Source organism: Typopeltis vanoorti, chromosome 15 (assembly GCF_054136105.1).
Source record: "Typopeltis vanoorti isolate ZY-2024b chromosome 15, IOZ_Tvanoo_1.0, whole genome shotgun sequence".
NCBI lineage: Eukaryota > Metazoa > Arthropoda > Arachnida > Uropygi > Thelyphonidae > Typopeltis > Typopeltis vanoorti.
The window spans coordinates 57,497,791-57,522,211 of record NC_143563.1 but is presented as its reverse complement, the minus strand read 5'-3'; the positions used below and the strand labels follow the sequence as shown (position 1 = coordinate 57,522,211).

At 34.5% G+C, this 24,421-nt stretch overlaps 1 protein-coding gene across 6 annotated transcripts in view; it reads right to left on the bottom strand.

The window, feature by feature from the left end:
- LOC150098783 (lysM and putative peptidoglycan-binding domain-containing protein 2-like) overlaps positions 1-24,421 on the bottom strand; it is a 98,266-nt gene that overhangs the window by 6,759 nt on the left and 67,086 nt on the right. The window contains exon 3 of one of the 6 annotated variants that reach the window (XM_090404701.1): positions 13,513-13,579. The exons of the other annotated variants lie outside the window; for them this stretch is intronic. Coding sequence (XP_090260827.1) covers positions 13,513-13,579 — 67 coding nt within the window. The remainder of the gene's footprint in view (positions 1-13,512; positions 13,580-24,421) is intronic. 6 annotated transcript variants of the gene reach the window in all.

The window sequence follows — 24,421 nt, the reverse complement described above, 5'->3', positions numbered from 1 at the left end:
CAACCACCTTTTCCAATATTCCTTCATTCTTCTGAAACCCAGGTGTTCATGCACAATAATCTATACATGACTGATCAAAGCTTTATACAATGAAACCATTACATCCTTCTATATGTCAGTGTCCTCTGCATCATTATCACAATTCTGTCTGTTGCCCTCACAATTTTAACTATGTAAGCTCAAAATTTTAGTTCCTTGTCTACCTTCAATCCCAGATCCCTCCTCATCCACCTCCTCTAAGACAGTGTTTCTCAAACTTCAGATATCTGCATGCCCCTTCTTAAATTTTCATTACCAAGTACCCCCTTATCAAAATAATAATAAAGAAATAAAGTATATTTCATTGTAAATATCTATTTTATTTGAATTTATATGTTCATGTAAACAAAAAAATATGATTTATTTTTAATAGAACAAATTTGGAATAGGTTCATCTTCATTTCCTGTAATTCATATCATACGAAGATTTTTCATCTTCCTAGTTGGTTCTCTAGAGACGTCAGACAACACACCCTTATCAATTTCATTTGATCCAGATACAATATCAACGTTTTCTTGTTGCTTACAGCTACTTGTATTTGCTATATTGCTCTCTTTTGTGTGTTTTATAAATCCAGTCATTAATCAATGATCCATACTTAAGAATTTAAAAGCTAAAAAAATTACCATATTTACTCGCATATAACTCGCACTTTTTTCCCAAAATTAAAGTTAAAAAATCGTGGTGCGAGATATATGTGGAGATTTTCAGAAACTAAAGTTTTCAGAAAAGAATTGAAAATGGTGTAACTTCCCAAGAAGCTCCTATTTGCTATCGCTACTTTTGGCATCGAGAACAGTTTCCACTTGTGTGAGTCATCAAGGTCATCTACCCAAATAGCTTCATCTTCTTTCCCATTATTTCAAGCAAAAATTGCCAGTAACTTACAAGACTTGAGATACATAAGTTACTATTTCCGGGATGTCAATGTCATGGCGATAGCAACTCGCAATTTGAGTAGGGGAATTCATACATAATATATAATTTATTGAGAAATATGTACATTTAAAATAATTCTTTTTGTCTTAATAATGGTTCCATGCGTTAATGATGCATAGCCGAAAATTGCTACGCACCCCCTGAAGACCTTTCACGTATCCCTAGAGGTACGTGTACCACACTTTGAGAAACACTGCTCTAAGATATCCTGACAATTGCACACTCTGCATTCCATCTATTCTTCCCGAATTTTAAAACCTTATACTTTATAACACTGAACTATTAACCCAACTGACCATTCAGGCAGCGTATTTAAGTTTTCTTGCAAAGCTGCAACACCTGCTCTATTCCTCATAGTTCTTCCCAACTTTGCATATGTAAACCACTGCATATCACCATTTTCACCTTCTTCAATATCATTAACATGCAAGTTAAACAGCACAGTCTAAAACATATCTGTGGGGAACACCACTATTGAATTTCCTCTCTGAGATATCACTCCATACACAACTTACTGATAAGTATCAGACAATCTCCAATCAAAGGTGCTAATCTACTATTCAAGTTTAATTATTGGCTTGTCTTGTAGCAATCTATCAAAAGCCTGTATGTCTTGACTTCTGGTTGTCATATACTATAGTAATATGTACCTGAGTGGTTCATTAACTTTTTAGTTAATTCACAGATTCAGATCTGGGATATTGTTATTATAATAACTTAAGATACTGAGTAAGAGTCAAAGAAAATTAAAAAATAATATCTTTATTTACAAACAATTAATATTAGTATAAATTTATGCTATCTTTAACAGTGTGAATTAAATGTTTATGTTTTGCATGTGCTATATACAAATTTGCATTATAAATAAAAACTTATCTCCTAAGGAGAAAAGGCACACAAACTTAATATTAGCCTTAAAGAACAAAAACACCACACAAGATTTCTTGTCTCTTCTTTTCCAATTGCCGGATTTGATGAGAATACACAGCCTTCAAACTTATAATGTACAGTTTCTTCTACTCTAGACAGTAGCCATAAAAATCTAATTAATATATACCTGTTTTTCTTATTATCTTTCAAATTATCTTTGAAAGCAAAAAGATAATTTGTGTGCAATTTTTCTTAAGAAAGAAAAGTATTTTTTCTTTCATATCTTCTCTACAATATCAGTTCCTTTTCCATTTCTTTGAAATGCAAAAATAATTTTAAAGTTCCCTTTCTCCTTGCAGAAACTTCTTCCTTATCCTTGAACACCAAAAATATATATATTACTTTCAGGTTCACAGTGTTTAACTAGAATACATTTGCTGCATAATGTATCAAAAGGAACTGTCCATTACTTTGGGAGAAACCATATATCACTTTCCTTTGAAAGAAATTCATCCATTAATTTTGGGATAACTGTTTGTTTCCCTCATAACACTCTTTTCTACCTTTTTGGCTTAAGAAACTATATTTCCTTAAAACTATATTTCTCCCTTAAACTTCAACTTTCAGAACCTTCTCTGTTCCAATCTTCTCAGAAGCCCACTCTGCCTGACAACAGTAAGCAATATTGAGGCGAGCCAAAAGTCACTTGTTATAAGCAAGACTAGTTCTTTAATGGCATGAAAGCATTGTCAAAAAGTTCAATATGCTCTTCTCTCAAGTTGAAGTTACAGAAACAAAATTATTAATTTAGAGGCGAGTCCTTTTTACAAATAAATATCGCAATTAAACAGTTAGTGACAGGCCGTAACTATACAAAGTTTTTTCTTATATGTTACATTAGTAAAAATATTTCTGATTAACAAGAAATAATGCATTTTTGCTATACATTTAGGAAATGTATACATGTAAGCTAAACTCAGAAAAATGCTCCAAAAAAGATAAGTGCTATTTTGAGTAATAGATAGACAATATTACTTGAATTTTAGTGTTGTACTGTTTATTTTTGATAACTTAGTGTGGCTGCATGATTTTTGTTTGATTTATTAATTGCCTTCTTTAAACAGAACACAGTGGTGGTACTCACAAGGTCAACCATATGGCATCAACCAGTGCAACTAGGCGAGCGCCACAAAAATAGGTGGCATTAACAATATAGATCTTTCAAAAATGATTTGATGTCGTGAGTAACATGCATGCATCATGGAATGCAAGAGATGTGTTTTTGGAAAGACTGAATGGGAGATGAAAGTAAGGATTTGCAGGAAGTGCGATATATTATTAGAAAATGAGTTAACAAATGTGAAACAGACTGAAAAAATAAAAGATGGCATAAATCAAAGAGAATAAAAGAGGTTACGAGTGATTCCAAGAAAGTAGTGTATGGAGATTCCATAATTAGAGGAATAGTTAATGAGAGAGTTGATAAGGTCTGCTATCCAGGAGGCAAAATGAGCAAGATAATGCAGGCATGAAAGATGAGAAGAAAACGAACAAGAGAATTGTTTGTTTTCAGGACAGAAGTGTTTGGCAGTGGAAACAGTAGTAGTGTGTGAGATGAAAAGTGGTAGTTGTGGGGACAAATGATTTAAGGACATAAGGAGCATCTAAGGGCAAATATCAGGAGGTTATCGAGAAGAATGTAGTGGAAAAGGTTGTCAGTATTTGCCAAGGCAGAACAGTGATAAGTTGAGATGGAGAGCCTAAATCATGAATGGTATGCTAGCAGAGCTGTGTGAGAAAGGAGTACAATTTGTGGATGTATGGCACATGTTTGAGGGAAGAATGGAATTATACAGGCATGATGGCTTTGAAGTGAGTGCACTGGAGAACGTGTTGCTAGATGGAAGAACAGTGTGTGATGCAAGCCAGAGATCAAAAGTATGAGATGAAGTGAAAGATTATGAGTGGTGTTGAAAGGACAGAAGTGTTTGGCAGTGGAAACAGTAGTAGTGTGTGAGATGAAAAGAGGATGGGAATGCAAGAGGAACAGGGAAACGGGGAAGCCCGAGTGTGTTGAAAGTAGCAGTAAATGTGTGTATGGAGATGATCGGATTAGAGATTGATTGTATTGTGATGTTGAGACTGAGCGGATATATATGGTAAGCAGTGATAAAGGTGATTGGACAAGGGCAGGTTTGGTGGGGAAATCATAACCAACAAGTAGCTTAGATAGAACTGGTTATAGACCTATAAATGAAATGCTGCACTTGTTTATAAATACCAGAAATAAGGGAGATGAAATGGTTTCACTGATTGAGTTTATTTGCCCCAAAATCATGAGAATAATTGAATTCCATATCCTGGAATAGAAATTGCAGGATACGGTATTTTTCACAAGGATAGAAAGAACCAGGGAATATCAAGGGTGGTGATGAAGAAATGTATAAACAACTTAGATTAGTGAACAAAGGAAGTAATTATTATGAATGATTGTAATTAGGGCAGTACAGACTGGAATGAAGATAGTGTTTTGGAATAAGGAAAATAAATTTCTTGAGTTCTTGAAAGATAACTATCTCATGTAAAAGAGGGTACACAAGGATTGAGTGTTAGATCTGATCATGAAGTGATCATCTGGGTTGTGACTAGACATATGCACACTTCTGTGAGGAAAGGATATCTGTGGAAGTACAACGCTGGTGATTATGACAAGCTTCGGAGACGGCTTGGAGCTGTAGCATGGAACGAGGTGTTAAGTGGTAAGAAAATAAATGCTGCTTGGGAACTGACAAAGAAATACAAAACAGCATCAATGTGTGATATTCCAAAGGCCAAAAGGCTGATGTAAAATGGATGAATGAGAGGCTTAAGCATGAAATCTGGAAGAATGATCATGGTAAGATGAAGTTAATGGATGAAAGTGGTAGAATAGTAACTGCTGCAGAAGACATTGTTGAGGTATTCAGTGATCAATTTATAAGGGTGTTTCATCCTGATAAGGGTGGAATCATGAGGAAATTAAGTGTAGTGGACATAGAAGGGGGGAAGTGGCTTAATTGTGAGTGATCAGAGGGTTATTTGAGGAAATAAATAACCTTGATGTCAATAAGGCAGCAGGATTTGATGACATATCAGCATTCGTCTTAAGTGAATGTTCTAGGGAATTGGCAGTAGCATTGGTATGCCTGTTTAATAAAAGTCTTACAACAGCACAAGTTCTAAGGGAGTGGAAAGAGGTTAAAATAGTTCCACTGCATAATGGTGGTGATAAGGCTGTAGCTTCAAATTATAATCCAATTTGCATATCTGGAGTTGTGGTGAAGTCACTGGAGAGACTGGTGAGAAGTAGAATACAGAAATGGGTTGATAACAGCAGCATTCTTTGTGGTTATCAGCATGGGTTTGTTAAGGAGAAATCATGTTTCACTAACTTATGTACTATAACAAGGTGACAAATACCTTGGACAGGGGAGATGCATATTGCACTTAAATTTTGCAAAGGATTTTGATAGACTGCCACATGACAAGCTCTTAAATAAATCGAAACAGAGTCAAGCGGATGTTATGGCCTTACAAGAAGACTTGAATAGATTGCATGAATGGACAAGTAAGTGGAACTGTCAGTTCAATGTTGCAAAGTGTAACGTTTTGCGATGTGGTAAGCAAGGATGGGATGTTAAGTATACACTTGGTGGAGAAACTTTAACAGAAGTAGAGAAGATGAAAGATCTAGGAGTAATAAGTGGACAAGGACCAGAAATTCAGGGGCCACATTACATAAGTTGTGAAGATGTCACATCAGATAATGGCAATGATGCAGAGGACCCTGACAATCAGAAATAGAGAGGTTGTGATACTACTGTATAACACCTTGATCAGGCCTCATATGGATTATTATGCACAGATTTGGTTGCCAGATTTTCATGGAGAATGTAAGTTGCAGAGCTTCATGAATAGGAGGAAAGAGGGGGAGGGAGTAGGATTGAGACATATCAGCTAGTCAGGGATTGTTAACAGGTTGACATGGAAGAGATTTTTCATAAAATGGGAGAGGGGATTAGAACAAGAGGCCATCGCAGGAAACTATATAGGGAGGGTGTGAGCAGAGGAGTGAGTACTAGGTTCTTTGCATGGAGAGTGATAGATAAGTGGAATGCATTGCCTGGGTGTAGACACATTGAATCAGTTTAAAGCATGGTTGGATGAGCATTGTGTGCAATAGTGTGTATCTCCCACAATGAGGCCGACTCCATGGAGGTCAAATGTTAATAATAATAATAAAATATTAAACATAAATGATTCTGGTAGTAATATTTTATGATGAACATAGCTTACCCTCTTAAATTTTTCTCTGTATTCTTTTAGGGCATCTGCTGACTTATTTGCTAGGAACTTTTGATATGCTTTCTTTTCCTGAACTGTTTTCTTTAACTTGCAGATAACATCACCATATACCTTCCTAGCTGAATCAATGTTTTCTTCAGAGTTTGTCACTGAGACTCCAAAGGTTTGGTTCTTGTTTTTGAACTATTTTATTCTTTCTTCAATAATGTTTATATAGTTGATACTACTATATAAACATTATTGAATTTAAAGTATAATTCTTTTAAACTTTTTTTTCAATGTGATATTAATTTTTATCCTACTGACAACTAAGTGATGGTCACTTCCAATTTCAAATTCTCTGTACACTCTTGTATCCTGAACCAGCATGAAAATATCACTACAACAATAACATATTCAATTAAGTTTTTTTTTCTCTTATTTCTTGTGTCTTTTCTCCACATGAGCTTATGCACATCTTTATGTTGGAACATGGTGTTAGGTAATGACTAGTCCATATGCTGATGATAAGTACTCCTTTTTCTATTTTCTTTATGTCAACTGCCTGCCCTAATAAAAAAGTCTTCCATTTCTTCTTTAGGAGAATCTTTTGTAGGACCATAGGCACAAGATAAGATTCATTGGTCTATTTCCCCATTTTGAAGTTTGCCCACATAATTCTACTTGAAACTTCCTTCCTTCCAATTAACAAGCTTATCTTCATATTTAATGTTGAATGCTATTGCTACTCCTTTCTTTCCTTGATCATTATTGCATGAATATAACATCCTATACTTATTATTTCAATAAGATCTCACCTGTTTTTGTCTTCTTTTTTTCAGTGATGCCAGTTATGTCCATGTGCAATTTCCTTTCCATTAATACTCCCTAGTCTTGCAGTAGGCAGAGTTCCTAAAGAGTGGAAAGAAGACAAAATGATACCAATCCACAAAAGCACTGTTCTAGGACAGAAGTTTCCAATTATAGACCAGTCTGTATAACTGCAGTTGTGGTCAAGGCATTGGAGTGATTGGTTAGGAATAGAATACAGGATTGGGTTAATGGACTTTATAATGATCAGCATGAATTTGTAAAGGGTAGGTCCTGTTTTAGAAATTTACTGGCACTTTATGATAGGATAACGGATGTGTTAGATAATGGAGAATCATGTAGTCAGGGCTGTGCCAAGCAGATTGTGCCCCGCACAAGGGTGCCATTTCACCATGGGAAATAATAAATATATATATATATATATATATATATATATAAAAATTTTCTTATTCTTGAATTATACCGTACTATATAAATTACACAATTACAAATTATAGTTGATGCAATAAAAATGAAATTTTAAATCAGTCAAATTATTATGAATTCTTAATAATCTAACAACATTTTTAACTTAATACATCACCAGTTTTATTATAATTTGTTTGAAGTGAAACGTTATCAACATCACCACAGATTTTATTTCACAGAGTAAGCATCAACTCAGCATAAATTGTATAAATATTCTCGATTCTTTATTATATTTTTAGTGGAAATTGTTAGTTTAAGACAGACCGTGAATTCATTCTCAAGATGTGCTTTGCCCGGTACCATTGACAGGGTGTAGCATAGAGGCAGCCTGCCTCATGGCACTGCTTGATAAGGACGCTCATTCAGCCGTATTATGGCAACAAGATAGTTTACAAAAATACAGCATTTAGTTTACCAAATAAAAAAGGTGGCATTTCCCATTGACAGTTAAATATGTGCTTATTATATTTTTATTAATAAAAACAATTATAGTCATACATATAAAACTAAACATTTTAGAACCCCACTTATTAGATACTTAAGGAAACAACCCATAAAGTATCATACAATGTGAATTTCACAAACTTTTATAGTCTATATATATATATATATATATATATTATATTATATTATGCATGAATTCTCCTACTCAAAATGTGAGTCACTATCACCCCGACTTTCACATTGGAACGATAACTCGCTCCCTGCAGTTAAATAATACGCCCTCCACAACAGACACTATACTGCAGAAACACGAAAAACAATTAGTTTTATCATGTCACTGAATAAGTTCACAGACATTTGCAGACTGCGTAATATATTTCTCAACAAATAGTGCAATTAGAGACAGCTGGGAATATAAACACTAACTAACGAATCACATCTCCCCTTCAACAGAAAGTGCTGTGTAGACTCAAGGAAAACCACATCATGAACATGCTAAAACTAAGAAATATATAGTGAATATATTGCAGATATTATGGAAATCGATTTAAGAGAATTAGCATTTCTATTCAATTGTCAGCTTGCTTTTTGTTTGGGTCATGCGATCTTTTGTTAATACCGCACCAATCATATGTACTTCTTAATAGCTGCTCTTTCTCTACTGGCCTACAATCGCACACATCTTTCACTTCTCATTACTAATGTGTCAAGGATTGTTCATTACATATCTCAAGTCTTAAATTACTGGTAATTTTTGCTTGATATAATGGGAAAGATGACTCTATTTGGGTAGATAACTTTGATATTGCCAAGGAAACTGCTCTCGAGGCCAGAAGAAGTGATGGAGAATAGAAGAAAATGGGTATGACTTACCAAGAAGTCATACCCATTTTCAGTTTTTTTTTTTCCGAAAACTTTAGTTTCTGAAAATCCCCGCATATATCTCGCGCCACAATTTTTTAGCTTTAATTTTGGGGAAAATGTGTGCGTTATATTCGAGTAAATACAGTAATTTTTTTAACTTTCAAATTCTTAAGTATGGATCATTGGTTAAAGATTGGATTTATAAAACGTACAAGAGAGCAATATAGCAGATATAGAAATAAGCAATTTCACTTCTCTCATTGATAATAAATTATTTATATTAAGTAAAAATGTATAGTATCTTTATAAATTTTGTTCTATTAAAAAAATGATATTTTTTTTTGTTTAAATGTATATCTAAATTCAAAAACAGACATTTACAATGAAATATATTTTTATTTATTATTATTATTTTGATAAGGTACTTGGTAACAATGAAAATTAAAGAAGGGTACATGGATATCCGAAGTTTCAGAAACACTGATCTATTCAAATATTTAGTCTGAAACATAGGTGTATATTACATTGTTCGTTTTCTTAAATTCCGCTTCGAATTTGGATAGACGAAATAGCATAATATGCACTTACATTTTTTTCAGCGTCATTTCAATTTTGAACATGAAACATATTGAGTCTATTGTGTATTCTGTGTTTAAGTGACTTTGGACAATTTTTGACTTTGATTGTGTACTTATTTTTGGATTTTTGATAGATAAATAAAATTTTAAAGATAATAGTTTATAAATTATAAACATATTAATCCGTGTGTTGAGGCTTAAGTGCTGTGAAGAATTCATGTTAGAGGTTTAATGGAATATTAACAGCACTGAGAAAGGATTAAAACTAATTTTAATACTTCCAATATTTCGTCTCCGTCACAGAGACATCTTTGGGGATTACAAAAACTTTTTGTAACAACATACACACAAATACAATACAAAGTGAAACTAAAGTCCTATCTAGGTGGTGCGCCCTCTATTGGCATTTGCAGGTGGCCTGGGATGTAAAGAGGTATCTCTGATAATTAAAGTTTCCCAAATTTTGGGAAGTTTAATGCAACTGTATTTGTTTAAATTAGATTGATTCCTGGGTGCAGATGCAGATTCAAAGAATAGTCTTTCTTTTTTGAATTTACTATGGTGGAGCCTGGTAGTTTTTTTCCAGGAGATCCTGTGGGATGTATCCAAAACATGGTCTGCAAGGCCAGACTGACCATAATCGTGCTTGCAATGTAAGAGCTGTGTTCTTCTAACCGGATGGATGCTGACCTGCCTGTTTATCCGAAGTAGGCAAGTTTACAGGAACAAGGTACTCTATATACACCAGGCACCGAAAGAGGAGGGCGCGTCTTTAGTGGAGTGGATAAGGGTAGCAAGTTTACAGTGGAGCTTAAACTGTAAACTTGCTACCCTTATCCACTCCACTAAAGACGCTCCCTCCTCTTTCAGTGCCTGGTGTATATAGAGTACCTTGTTCCTGTAAACTTGCCAACTTCAGATAAACAGGCAGGTCAGCATCCATCCGGCTAGAAGAACACAGCTCTTACATCTGCAAGCACGATTATGGTCAGTCCGGCCTTGCAGACCATGTTTTGGATACATCCCACAGGATCTCCTGGAAAAAAACTACCATGCTCCACCATAGTAAATTCAAAAAAGAAAGACTATTCTTTGAATCTGCATCTTCACTCAGGAATCAATCTAATTTAAACAAATACGGTTGCATTAAACTTTCCAAAATTTGGGAAACTTTAATTATCAGAGTTCCCTCTTTACATCCCAGGCCACCTGCAAATGCCCATGGAGGGCACACCACCTAGATAAGACTTTAGTTTCACTTTGTATTGTATTTGTGTGTGTGTGTGTGTGTGTGTTGTTACAAAAAGTTTTTGTAATCCCCGAAGATGTCTCTGTGATGGAGACAAAATATTGGAAGTATTAAAATTAGTTTTAATCCTTTCTCGGTGCTGTTAATATTCCACTAAACCTCTAACATAAACATATTAATCAGCTGATGGACCATAGCTAAAATCCCATATATATGTAGGGTAGACTATCGGTGTGTCAGGCTGACACGGCTCAACTTGAATGAATGAGCAAACAAATGAATGAATGAATAAACATAGGTTATTTATGAGCTATAAAACTCTTTAGATGATCTAGGTTTGTTTACACATACTGCAATTGGCCCTTTCTTGATACTTTTTTTGGTGTATTTTTGCATCATTTCATTTTGTGCGTTACAGTGTTACTGTGCAGTTGCCTTTTGTTTTATAAAATATATTTATTGTTGTTTAGTAAATTTTTTGTGAATTTGGATTATTATTCACGTAAAGTAAGTACATCTATTATATTTTTGCTAAGTTTGAAAATCAGTTAAATTGTTTCATTTTAGTTAATTATCTTATTTTGAAAACAAAAGATTTTTATCTTATGTTGGGTAGACGTCTAGAAAATAAATAATTTTCAATAAGAGATTTATTTATATATTTGTTCTTGTTCTGGTTGGAGGACATTGGGGTTGGGGTACTTTTACTAATTTCTTAAAAAATTAAAAATAAATAATTTTAATATTCTAGAAATATTAAACAATTACCAGAATGTAAAAAATATTAAATAAATATCACTGAGAAATCAATCAGGGGTAATATCTCTACATGTTAATTTTCAAAAAAATACCTAAAATGTAAGTATATTTATTATTCAAAACATCTGAAAAATCAAATTCTGTAAAAAAAAAAAATAGTCAGTTTTAGGCCATTCACCTTAAAAATAATGGTCAGTTAAGGGGTTAAAAAATAAGTTTAAGGGAAAAATTTCAGAAATTATTATTTATTTTGGTGGACAACTTTTAACACTCTTCTTATTTTAAAGTCTAACCAAGTGTGTTAACCCCTAGATGTCGGAAAACAAGCCAAAGAAGTTATTTGGTGCACAAAACAGGAAAAGTCAGCTGCAACGAGTACAACTGGTACATGAATTGGCTGTATCACTGAATAAATTTTTAACTTCAGGACCACATAAAAAACGAAGAACAGAAAGTTCTGACGAAGCAAGTACTCCATGTAGCTCTACTACAGAAAAAGAGAGGACACAAGATAACTATGAAGAAACAAATGGTACATGTGAAAATGAAACTGGCCTGACTGGACTGTCTACAGAAGTTGCAGCAGAAGAAATATTGGATTCCGATTCAGCAAAACACGAAACTTCAAATTTTACTTTAAATTTTAATGTTAATGATCCAGGTATTTGGCCAAATCATATAACTACCCAAGTTAGAGATTGTTTAGTTGAGCATTTCCTGCATCAAGTAGTTAATAAAGAATTTCCCAAAGATGAATCTGGCCGCAAGTTTTCCGATTCATACTATTATCGAACTTTAGCAAATGGAGAAAAACTTTTACGAAGTTATTTAGTTTATTCAGAATCGCAAAATTCGGTTTTCTGTTATTATTGCAAAATATTTGGTAGTCAAAATTCCCAACTTACTAACGAATGCGATTGTAACAATTGGAACATTTGAGTCATATACTAAAAATACACAAGACAAGTTCTGCACATATTAAAAACTGTTCAAAATACAGCGAACTTAAAATGTTGTTGATTAAGAAATGCATTATTGATTACACACAACAAAGAGTATACGCAACTGAGAAAAAATATTGGCAATCTATTATAGAAGGTTAATCTACATAATGCAATATTTATCAAGACAGTATAGCTTTTAGAGGTTCTTCACAAAAACTTTTTGAAAATGATAATTTTTTAAAGTTAGTAGAAACTGTCGCTAAAGTTGATTCGATAATGGCAAAACACGTGCATCGCATCCAAACAGAAAAAAAAAGGAACATTGCTCATTATTTTGGTGATAAAATACAAAATGAAATCATCCGTATAATTTCTGAAGCTATAAAACAAAAAATTTTAGAAATGGCTAGAGGCAAAATATTATTCATTAATTCTTGACACTACTCCCGATATAAGCCACACAGAACAATTATTTATTGTTATTAGATTTGTTAATCAAAATAAAGATACAAATACAGCAGAAATTCATGAACTTTTTTGGGTTTTCAATCTGTACAAGATACCACTGGACAAGGACTTTTTCATTTTTGTTTTTCAATTTATAAAAAATTATTTAAAATTACTGAATATTAACATTTCGGATTAACGGGGCCAAGCTTATGATAATGGTTCAAATATGCGAGGCAAACATAATGGACTGCAGAAAAAAATCATTGAAATAAATTCAAGGGCTTTTTTTATTCCGTGTGCTGCTCATTCATTAAATTTGGTAGTTAATGACAGCTAAGATATCCTGTGAAACAATTTTTTGGGGGTAATACAGAAATTATATAATTATTTTTCAATATCTGTGAAGCATTGGGCTATATTAAAAAAAATATTCGTGTTTTAAATTTGAAACCACTTTCTGCTACTAGGTGGGAAAGTAGAGTAGAAGCAATAAAGCCACTTAAAAATAATACCAAGGTTACCAGGCTCTTTTTGATATTACGGAAGATGAAACTAAAAGATATCGGTTCTAGAGTTCAGGCAGACAACTTAATTTCAAAGATTTATTTGTTTAAATTTATTTGCTCTGTTCATGTTTGGTAAGAAATCTTAAGTCTTGTAAATGTTGCAAGCAAAATAATGCAGAATCTGACATTTGATATAGGAAAAATTACAGAAAATCTTGATTATGTTATACAAGAATTAAATACTCACCGAACAGACCAATATTTTGAAAATATTAGAACTGCAAAAGAAGTAGCAAACGATCTTAATATTGATCCTATTTTTCCAGACATTTGCAAAAGAACAAAAACAAAAATGTTTGGTTACAAAACATCAGATGAGACAACGCATGATCCTAAACAAAATTTTAAAATAAATATTTTCTTCATGATTTTAGACACGACAATAACTTCAGTCACGGAAAGATTCATACTCTTAAAACAACATAGTGAGGACTTTAAAGTTATAAGAGACATTAGCAAATTAAAAGATTGGAACGATGAAGATTTAATGAAACATTGTAAAGATTTGCACTTAAAACTGAGCAGCAATCAAGATTCTGACAATCGCTATATTGATGGTATGCTTTATTTGAGGAATTAAAAACTTTGCAATGTTTTATTAAAAAAGAGTCAGCTCCTCAGGATGTTTTAAATTATATATATGAAAATAAATTAACCGACATGTTTCCGAATACTGCGATTGTGATGCGTATTTATTTAACATTACCAATATCCGTAGCATCAGGGGAAAGAAGTTTTTCAAAACTGAAACTAATAAAAAATTATTTGCGGTCAACTATGTCTGGAGAGTGTCTAACGGATTTATCAATTGAAAATAATATTATGGATTCATTAGATATTAAAGATATTAAAAATTTTGTGGCGGCTAAAGCAAGACGGATAAATATGTAAAATAAATCTACATTTATCCTAATTGTTATATAGTTAAGAGCATATCTCCAAATTATCTTTGTTATGTAATATTTCTTTTTATATTAAAATAAAAGTAATTTTTGTTTATATATATTCTGTTGTATTTATATATTAATGAATAAACATTTTTGAAAATTTTTATTATTAAAAATTCCTTATTAATGAATTTTAGTGATTACAATGCTCTATTACTGTTAAATAAAATTTATTTTTATGTATGCGTATAAACTGTTTTTTACTTTTAACAAAATAAAATTTTTTGCAAAAATTTTTCATGGAAACTTATGGGGGTGCTGAAAAATGTTTTGCACAAGGGTGCCTCCTACCCACCCATGGTGTGGCACTGCATGTAATGATATTCTTGGACTTTGCAAAAGCGTTTGATAGATTACTACATGATAAGTTGGTGTACAAGCTGCAGAGGAGGATGGGAGTAGATAGTATATTTTTTAAATCGAGATTGGATCGCTGAAAGATACCAGCAGGTTGTGTTATGATGGAGCAGTGTCGCAATAAAGGAAGATAACCATGTCATTCCCCAGGGTTCCGTTTTTGGGGCCCCCCCCTGCTGTTTAACTTTATGTGTGTGTGTGTGTGTGTGCGCGCGCGCAACCAATATATCATGCAGACTGACTGGAGATGCAAAGTTGAGGAGAATTATAAGTAGCACTGCTGATGTTAATTCCCTTCAGGAAGATTTTAATAGACTTTTTACGTGGACAGATGTAGGGTTGTAGTATTATTATCAGGAATAGAAGGCATGAAGAGAAAAACCAGAGGCCATCCTTGAGAGTTATGCAAGACTGTGGTGAAGATGGGTATGAGGAGTAGATTTTTTACATGGAGAATTGTCTGTGAATGGAACACATTACCAGAATGTGTTGTTAATGCAAGGAGTGTTAAGGATTTTAAGGTTCGATATGATAAATATGTTGTCAGTTGAGTGAACCTCCCACAGTCTTACATGGAGTCTGTCGATTCAATGGAGGTGCAATAATAATAATTATATTGATGGTTCCCTATTTTTTCAGCTCTTCTGGTGTTGGGTTTGTTCTTCTTCTGCATGTTGAGCTTCAGTCTGCTCCACTATCTGACTTTCACTGGTTGCCCTGACAAAAACAGCATATGGCTGGGGGGGGGGTGATTGTTTAACCAGGCAGCACCCCAGCTGGCATGATGAAATTTCATAATATGGATCGTTTAATGGTAAAAGCCAAATAACTGTGAGGAAACCTCCACATTGCATTTAAGGAATGTGAAGAATTCATTGGGGCTTTTGATCTAATGTCCAATCCTCACCTTTACATGGTGCACCCTGTTAGTAGGTATAAACTAACAGGTGCTGAATGAACGAGGTTGGGCTGGCAATTTGGGACTTTGTCCACTAAATTACACTCTATAGAGAGACAGTTGATACCTACTAAAAGAGTACACCACGTAAAGATGAAGATTGGATATTAGGTCAAAAGCCCTCATATTAGTATTATGAGAGGAACTTTTGTGTGTATATCTTTACTAATACCAGTTTTCAAGTTTACACTATTGATGTTTTTTTTGTGTGTGTGTGTGTGTGAGTGAGAGAGAGAGAGAGACTGGTGGAGTTTTTGGGTACAAATTTATTTTCTGTCTTATATCTAACTGCATTTGTATCCATCATAGCAGCTGCCAGATCTACATGTTATCACCCAGCCTTCCACCAATTAAAGACTTCGTTATTTGTAGCATAGTCGAGGATTTCACAATATGCTAAGCACATGGCAGGTGAGAACACATGTATATATGCATTAAATACAAGCATCAAATGCCTTAAGTATTATGATTTCAGACTTCAGCAGTAAAGGAGATAGTGCTTTTGAAACTGGTGTGCTGACCTGTAAATACCAGTAGCATGTTAGATGGTGATGATACCATGAAAGAGGTATTTATAGATTTGACCTTCAACAATAGAGCAAAAGGGAATGTTTTGTCTGATGAATGATTGTGCAAGTGAATGTGGGATGAAAGCAGAATATGTGGAGAGAGAAAAGAGATGGAATGCATCAAGACTGCATTGAGGATGGTGAATGAATTAACTAGAGAGAGAGAGATTAGCTATTTCAAGGAGAATGACAATAGGTGTGAAAGAGCAAGTGAGAAAATAAAAGACAGGGAAAGAGGAAATCGGAGAAAGTTGAGAGAGTGTGGGAGAAGGAGGATGGAAAGTAGGAGAGGAAAAAAAGAGACTGGAAGCAAAAAGAATCATGAATGCCAATGAGAGAAGAATGAATGAAACTGTCTGAAGTGTTTGTATAGATTAATGATTCAGGATATGCAGAGTAGAGTACCAGAGAAGTGCTGGTTAATCAGGAAGAACAGAGAGTGTGGCAATGAAGTGAGGTGAAAACATAGAAGATATGAGAGCGATGGTTGCTATGAATGACCTGAGAAGTAGCATGAATCATGTAGTAAGAAATTTCAGATTGATTTCGGGATAATGCAACAGAAATGTGTCAAAGGGAAGACAAGTGTGTTACCTGAGTATGATAATACAGAGAAAGAGAAGAGCTGTGATGATGAATAAGATGATAGAAGGAATGTGTAGGAAGATGCATGTAGTATATTTGAATCAGAAGGATGCAGGAATTTGGAGAGACCATTGTTTTCTAGGCAAGTGAGTGTGTTAGAGCAAGGAAAACTACAATTGCAAGAGTGGAACATAGCAGAAATAGCTTCATGGAAATAGCAGCGTGAGAAATGAGAGGGTGTATACTATATTGCAGAGTATAGACCCCCTCTCATTTCTCAACCTGCTATGTTCCACCATATGGAGGAATGCAGCAGAAATGCTACATCCTCTGTAGGGTGTAGCATTTCTGCTGCATTCCTCCATGTATGGCAGTGTATGCAGGGAATACACCGCCATACACCTTACATATAGCTATTATTAATAATAATAGCTATATGAATACTGGCAATGTGCTTATGCAAGGAGTAATAACAGCTACACGAATAATGGCAATATGCTGGATTTTCTGTATACAAATGCCAGGAGAATCAGGAATAAAGAAAATGAGTTGGTGATGATTGATGCAGACTGTCCAGAGATTGCTGGTTGCAGTAATACCTCGTTAACCAAGGAGAATGTTCTGACAGGGATAGAAGTCAAAGGGCATGACATATTTAAGCAGGAAAGGAAAGATAAATGATGTGATGCTTCATCTCTCACTCATGATAAGAGAGAAAATGACATAAATGGGTTTGAAAGTATATACTTTGATTTTTTAACGATACTTGTGACATAATGATTAGAAATATATACACGTTAACACAAGAATAATGTTTAATTTGCCAAATATTTCGGTCTGAATATTACAGACCATCTTCAGTAGCTACATAGGAATAGTTTTAAAAAACAAAGTGGAATACGAACAATTGATCATTCATACATAGAACGTGCCACATGATGTCATATCGCTAAGTATTAGAAGAGTAAACATTAAAAAAAAAAACATAATTAAAGATATTAATTCAGAAATTCATATAATGATCTTAAATTGATAAAAAACATTATATTGATAAAAAAAAAAAATCAATGTGTTATCCTGATTAAACTTTCCCAAATTTTTGATATAGATATACAGTCATTATGATTCAAAGTTAGGACGTTAAAGTAAGGCCTCTACACTTTCTTTAAATAAACATTCAAATTTGTAGCAACATCTGTGTAGGAGGAGAGTCTTGGACCAAAGGATGTTGTGGTTTGTTTCTAATCCATGCTAAGCTAATCCAGATTTCTCGGGTTTGTTGTGCTGATTTGATGACTGATGCTCTTGAATTCTTTTTTCTATGGAACGTCCAGTTTATCCAAAGTAAGAAAGATTACAATTACAAGGAACTTGATACACACCAGGTAGAGCATTTATCTTTAGATGAAGGAAAATGGGTGGATAATTTGTTGATAGGTGTATAAGTGACTGTTAGATTATATTTCTTTAGAATTCTCGAAATTGGTTCTGAAATCCCGGAAATGTAAGGAATTGGAACTCGATGTATTGAATCTTGGTTGATCTGTATTGGTTTGTAAGAATTGAAAAGATGTTGTGTACTCTTTTCGGAGAAGCCATTTAGTTTCATGTGATGTTTGATAGTCGAAAGTTCCTTCTGTAATAAATGAGAAGTTGAACAGTTAGTTATGGCTCGTCAGATTAAACATTTTGTGATTCCTGTTTTTTGACAAGGGCATGATTCTTTGAGAATATAACAACCTGTGAAAATTGGTTTTCTGTAAACTGTTGTTGTAAGAATACCAGAAGGTTAACGGATGAGAAGGATGTCTAAAAATGATAACTTGTTGTCTTTTTCAATTTCCATGGTAAACTTTATACGAGGATGTAAGGAATTGATACTGCTTAAAAAGGAAGGTTAGGAGTCTCTGTTGTGAGGCCATATAGCATAAAGTTTACCATGGAAATTGAAAAAGACAACAAGTTATCATTTTTAGATGTCCTTCTCATCCGTTCACCTTCTGGTATTCTTACAACAACAGTTTACAGAAAACCAACTTTCACAGGTCATTATATTCTCAAAGAATCTGCTCATCACTCTTGCCAAAAAACAGGAGTCACAAAATGTTTAATCCGACAAGCCAAAACTAACTGTTCAACTTCTCATTTATTACAGAAGGAACTTTCGACTATCAAACATCACATGAAACTAAATGGCTTCTCCGAAAAGAGTACACAACATCTTTTCAATTCTTACAAACCAATACAGAACAACCAAGATTCAATACATCGAGTTCCAATTCCTTACATTTCCGGGATTTCAGAACCAATTTTGAGAATTCTAAAGAAATGTAATTTAACAGTCACTTATACACCTATCAACAAATTATCCACCCATTTTCCTTCATCTCAACCTTATCTCTACCTGATGTAGAGATAAGGTTGAGAAAAGAATTCAAGAGCATCAATCATCAATTCAATACAATAAACCTGAGAAATCTGGATTAGCTTAGCATGGATTAGAAACAAACCACAACATCCTTTGGTCCAAGACTCTCCTCCTACACAGATGTCGCTACAAATTTGAACGTCTATTTAAAAAAAGTGTAGAGGCCTTACTTCAACGTCCTAACTTGAATCGTAATGACTGTATATCTATATCAAAAATTTGGGAAAGTTTAATCAGGATAACACATTGATTTTTTTTTTAATCAGTATAATGTTATTTAAGATCATTATATGAATTTCTGAATTAATATCTTTGTTTTTTTTTTAAATGTTTACTCTTCTAATACTTAGCGATATGACATCACGCGGCGCGTTCTATGTATAAATGATCAATTGTTCGTATTCCACTTTGTTTTTTAAAACTATTCCTATGTAGCCACTGAAGATGGGCTGTAATATTCAGACTGAAATATTTGGCAAATTAAACATTATTCTTGTGTTAACGTGTATATATATATTTCTAAGTATATACTTTGAAAGTATATGGTGTGAAACAGAATTTTATTTTGGACTTAGAGGATAAACAAGCATGTAGAAGAATCAAGGTAAAAGGAATTATACAGAATTATAGGCAGGCCACTATACACTTAAAAATCAACTTGGAGCAGTATAATGGATGAAATAATTTGAAGGAAGAGAGATGTATCTGGTTGCCTTTTTTTTTCCCCCAACAGAGACAAAATTACTGGACAAGGGTAAGGCATACACTGTCTCTCTCTCTCTCTCTCTCTTTTTTTTGAAAAAGCATTTGACAGGGTGCCACATGACAAGTTGGTATTTTAGTTGCAACATATAGGTCTGGATATCAGTAGAATTAGTAGAATGGATTGGTAACTAATAACAGATATCAGAGTGTTGTATATAGGAGAGAAATATTATTTATTATTGTATGGGCACCTCAATGATCCACACAATCAATCATACGAGGATGGTCCAATAAGTTTCCAGCCTAACTTTCAGAGGTGATAGAAAGAAAACAACTGTGTCACTTTTCAACATAATCTCCAATTGCTTCAGTACACTTCTCACATCTTTGAAGTAACATTTCTATGCCCTTAAAATAATAGTCTGTACTTTTGTCTGCAAAATAGCCTAAAACTGCATCTTCCACCTCATTGTCATCTGCAAATTTTCTTCCTTAAAGGGCTTTCTTCAGTTTTAAGAAGATGTAGTAGTCACTGGGTGTTCAATCTCCTTGGAAGCCACCAGTCCTTCACTGCAGCCTTCGCAACAATAGCTGTATGGACTGCAACATTGTCGTGAAGCAGACAAACACCATGACTCAGCATTCCTTGTCTCTTCTGCTTTATGGCTTCGCGCAGTTTGTGCAGGAGTGAAGCATAATATTCTGCATTCATGGTAGTATTCCTTTCCTTGAAGTCAATCGAGAGAATTCTCTTGATTGACTTCAAGGAAAGGAATACCACCTTGAATGCAGAATATTATGCTTCACTCGATTGACTTCATTGGAAAGGAATACCACTCTGAATGCAGAATATTATGCTTCACTCCTGAACAAAGTCCTGACCTTGCTAACATTTCTTTGAGCTTCAGCCATCTGTTATTGAGTAGTTCTTCCTCAACAAGAGAGACATTTTACTCAGTCATCACTTCCACAGGCTGAACATCACGAGGATCATCTACAATGCTCTCTCTCTCTCTCCCCCTCTAGGTGAAATTGTTTAGCCCATTCCTTCATGGTGCAATATGAAGGAGAAGCTTCCCTGTAAATACCACCTAATCACTGTTTGACAGCACTTGGAGAAAGCCCTTTTTTTGGTCAAAAACTTTATCACGGTCTGGTACTCAAGTTTTAACACTACAACCACTTAGCATGCCCTGGGTTAGTAAAATGAGTGCCTCCAACTGAATGATGCAGATAAAGTTGAAAGCAGTACACTAAACTCCCCAGAGATGTTGCTCTCTGTCACGCACGGCATTTTAAAATTGGCAGGAATTTTGTAACATACAAAGCACTCACATCGTTAACATACAAAGCACTCACAACTGACTCTGCAACCCATTCCACTCATTTACACATCTCCAAACAAAAAATCTAGTCCTAAACCCCTACTAACCACATCTTTATTTAACTTCCAGGGATGACTCTTCTTCTTCTGGCCCCTCTAACCAAGTGCTGAAACATTTATTATTATTAAGAGAAACCGCCAGGAAGTCTGAGGGAGGCCACATACTACACACACCAGCTATCATACTTATTCTTGAATTCACTCACACCGTTTGCACTCACAACATCCAATGGCAATCCATTCCAATCACATATCGCCATATGAGAGAAAAAAAATCTAGCCCTCACCTCCTTCTTAGCAGCATTTATTCTCAGTTTCCAAGGATGCCCTCTTGTCCTTTTCCCACGTTGAATAAAATGAAAAATTCCATCAATTGAAATCCTGTATGACTCTTTCAGAAGTTTGTAAGTCTCAATCATATCACCCCTCTTTCTCCTGTTTGCTAGTATCTGCAGTCTACAAATTCTCAATCTGTCATCATAATCAGTATTCCACAATCCTGATATCATTTTTATATCTCCAATATATCAGAATGATAATGGAAACCAGGAGATGAGACCTGTGCACAATAGTCCAAGTGGGGTCTTATCAAGGCCTTGTAAAGAGGAAAAATAAGATCCTTATCTTTACATGTGAATATTCATTTCAGCATTGCAATTATCTTTTTAGTTGTATTTGCAATCTTTGCTACATGGCCTCTGAACTTCAACTTCCTGTTTACTAACACTCTAAGATCTCTAGCCTCATCAGTTTCTTCAAACATAACCCCACCAATATAATATGACACTGGATATCATGCCAAAGTGATGATTTTACATTTACTGACATTGAACTGACATCCATTTTCCGATGCCCACAATTTCAGCCTATTCAAATCATTCTGCAAGTACTGCATATCAGCAGAATTCCTTATTCCATCAGCAAATAGCTGTAGGTTACTTGCCAAATCCTTCCCAATATTATCAATGTACAGATTGAATAACAGTGGACATTGTCATATTGAATAACAATGATCATTGTGGTACACCACCAGTTACCTTAAATCTTGCAGACTCATATGTCCCACATACCATTTTTTGATATCTATCAGTCAGCCATCCTCTTATCCACACCACGAAGATGGGTCTAAAAAGTTCTCGGCCTAACAATGATAAAACGAATTTATAATTTCAAAATTTTTATTTTTCAACATAATCTCCCTTAAGACTAATACATTTATTCCAGAGCCATTATCCCATCCCTGTAGTGGTTCTCAGTAAGATCTGCAAAATACCCCTCTACAGCTGCAATCACCTCTTAATTTGAATAAAAATGCTGACCAATGAGGAAGAGTTTTAGTTTGGGGAAGAGATAGAAGTCAGAGGGAGCCAAATCTGGGGAATACAGTGGATGTTCCAACAATTCATAGTGCGGTTCCCTTAATTTTCCCATTACCAAAACACCTTTGTGGGCAGGTGCATTGTCCTGATGAAAGATGATTTTTTTCTTCTGCAAACCAGGTCTTTTCTCACGAATTTTTTCATCTAGTCTGGTTAAAAGATCGGAATAATATTCCCCAGTTATTGTTTTACCCTTTTCAAGATAATTAATAAACAAAATGCCTTCAGCATCCCAAAACACCGATGCCATGACCTTTCCTGCTGATTGAACCGACTTTATCTTCTTTGGTGCTGAACAATCGGCTTCTGTCCACTGTTTTGACTGCTGTTTGGATTCTCGTGTGTAATGGTGAATCCAAGTCTCATCCATAGTAATAAATCGATGCACAAAATCAGTTTTATTCTTGTTAAAATGCTCCAAGCACTGTTCAGATTTTCATGCAAATGCGATTTTGATCTGCTGTGAGAAAGTGCGGCACCCATCTTGCACAAGTTTTTTCGTTTGCAATTCTTCATGCAAAATATATCCCGCACGTTCTTTTAAAATGCCTATAGTCTCAGCAATTTCTGCATTTTGACTCACTGGTCATCCAATACCATATCATGCACTTGATCAATGATTTACATCCTTCACGTGGATCATCTTCAAGGCTGGTACAGACACGTTTAAACTCGGCAGCCCATTTCTTAATTGTCGAAAACGAAGGAGAAGAGTGCCCACTAAACCTTCTTTTACAAAGAATTTTATAACTGTACGATACTCAATTTTATCCATTTCAAGGGATGCGACACTTTTGCTTCAGACAGCTGTATAAAACAAACTACTGGATAGAATGACTTGCAATTTCACATGGATGCTTATGACAGATGTAGCAACTTAGAAAAAAAATCATGCCGACAGTGTTGCCATCTATGTTGAAGCCAAGAACTTTTCAGACCATCCTTGTAATATTCTATAGCTCAAAACCCATATTCTCCAATTTATGCAACAGTCTACCATGCTGTATTCTGTCAAAAGCTTTAGCAAAATCAAAAAGTATTGTGTATCCATTCCCCTTGTCTAGTTCAATGGTAACATTGTTATAGAATGTGAGCAAGCTGCTAAAACATGACCTTCTCTTAGTAAATCTATGCCACTGATTGCAAAGTAGAGATTCGCTGTCAACCCATTTCTGATTGCAAGCCCTAACCAATTTTTCTAAAATCTTCACCACCATTCCAGATATTAACTGGTCGATAGTTGGGTACATCAGTCTTTGCACTACCTTTGTGCAAAGGAATTACCATACATTCATTCTATTCCTGCAGAATCTTCCCTGTTCTTAGACTCATTAAACAGCCTGATCATAGGCATAGCCAGTTCAGCTGAACACTCTTAACATAAGAGCTGATATTCCATCAGTCCCTACTGCTGAATTCTTATTCAAATTGTGCAACAGCTATAATGCCTTGTCCTTGTATACCTAAGTTTCTTCATTCAGTGAAAAAGTACAGTGAGCTCAACGTCACGTACACGAGGTACGTGATAGTTTGATAGTTTTTAACAAAATGGGCACTCATTAGTCAAACAACCTCTGTGCATCTGGATTTAGAAGAGTTATTCTTTAATATTCATTCTTTCTTTTACTTGCAGCATATTGATAAAATTCTTGTGGGTTGTCTTTAGCATGCAGAGCCAGTTTCTTTTCATACTCAGACTTTGCTTTCCCTACAACAATTGCGACTATTCTAGCGTTATAATTTTCATAACGGACATCATCCTTATGCACACAGTATTCCTTCCG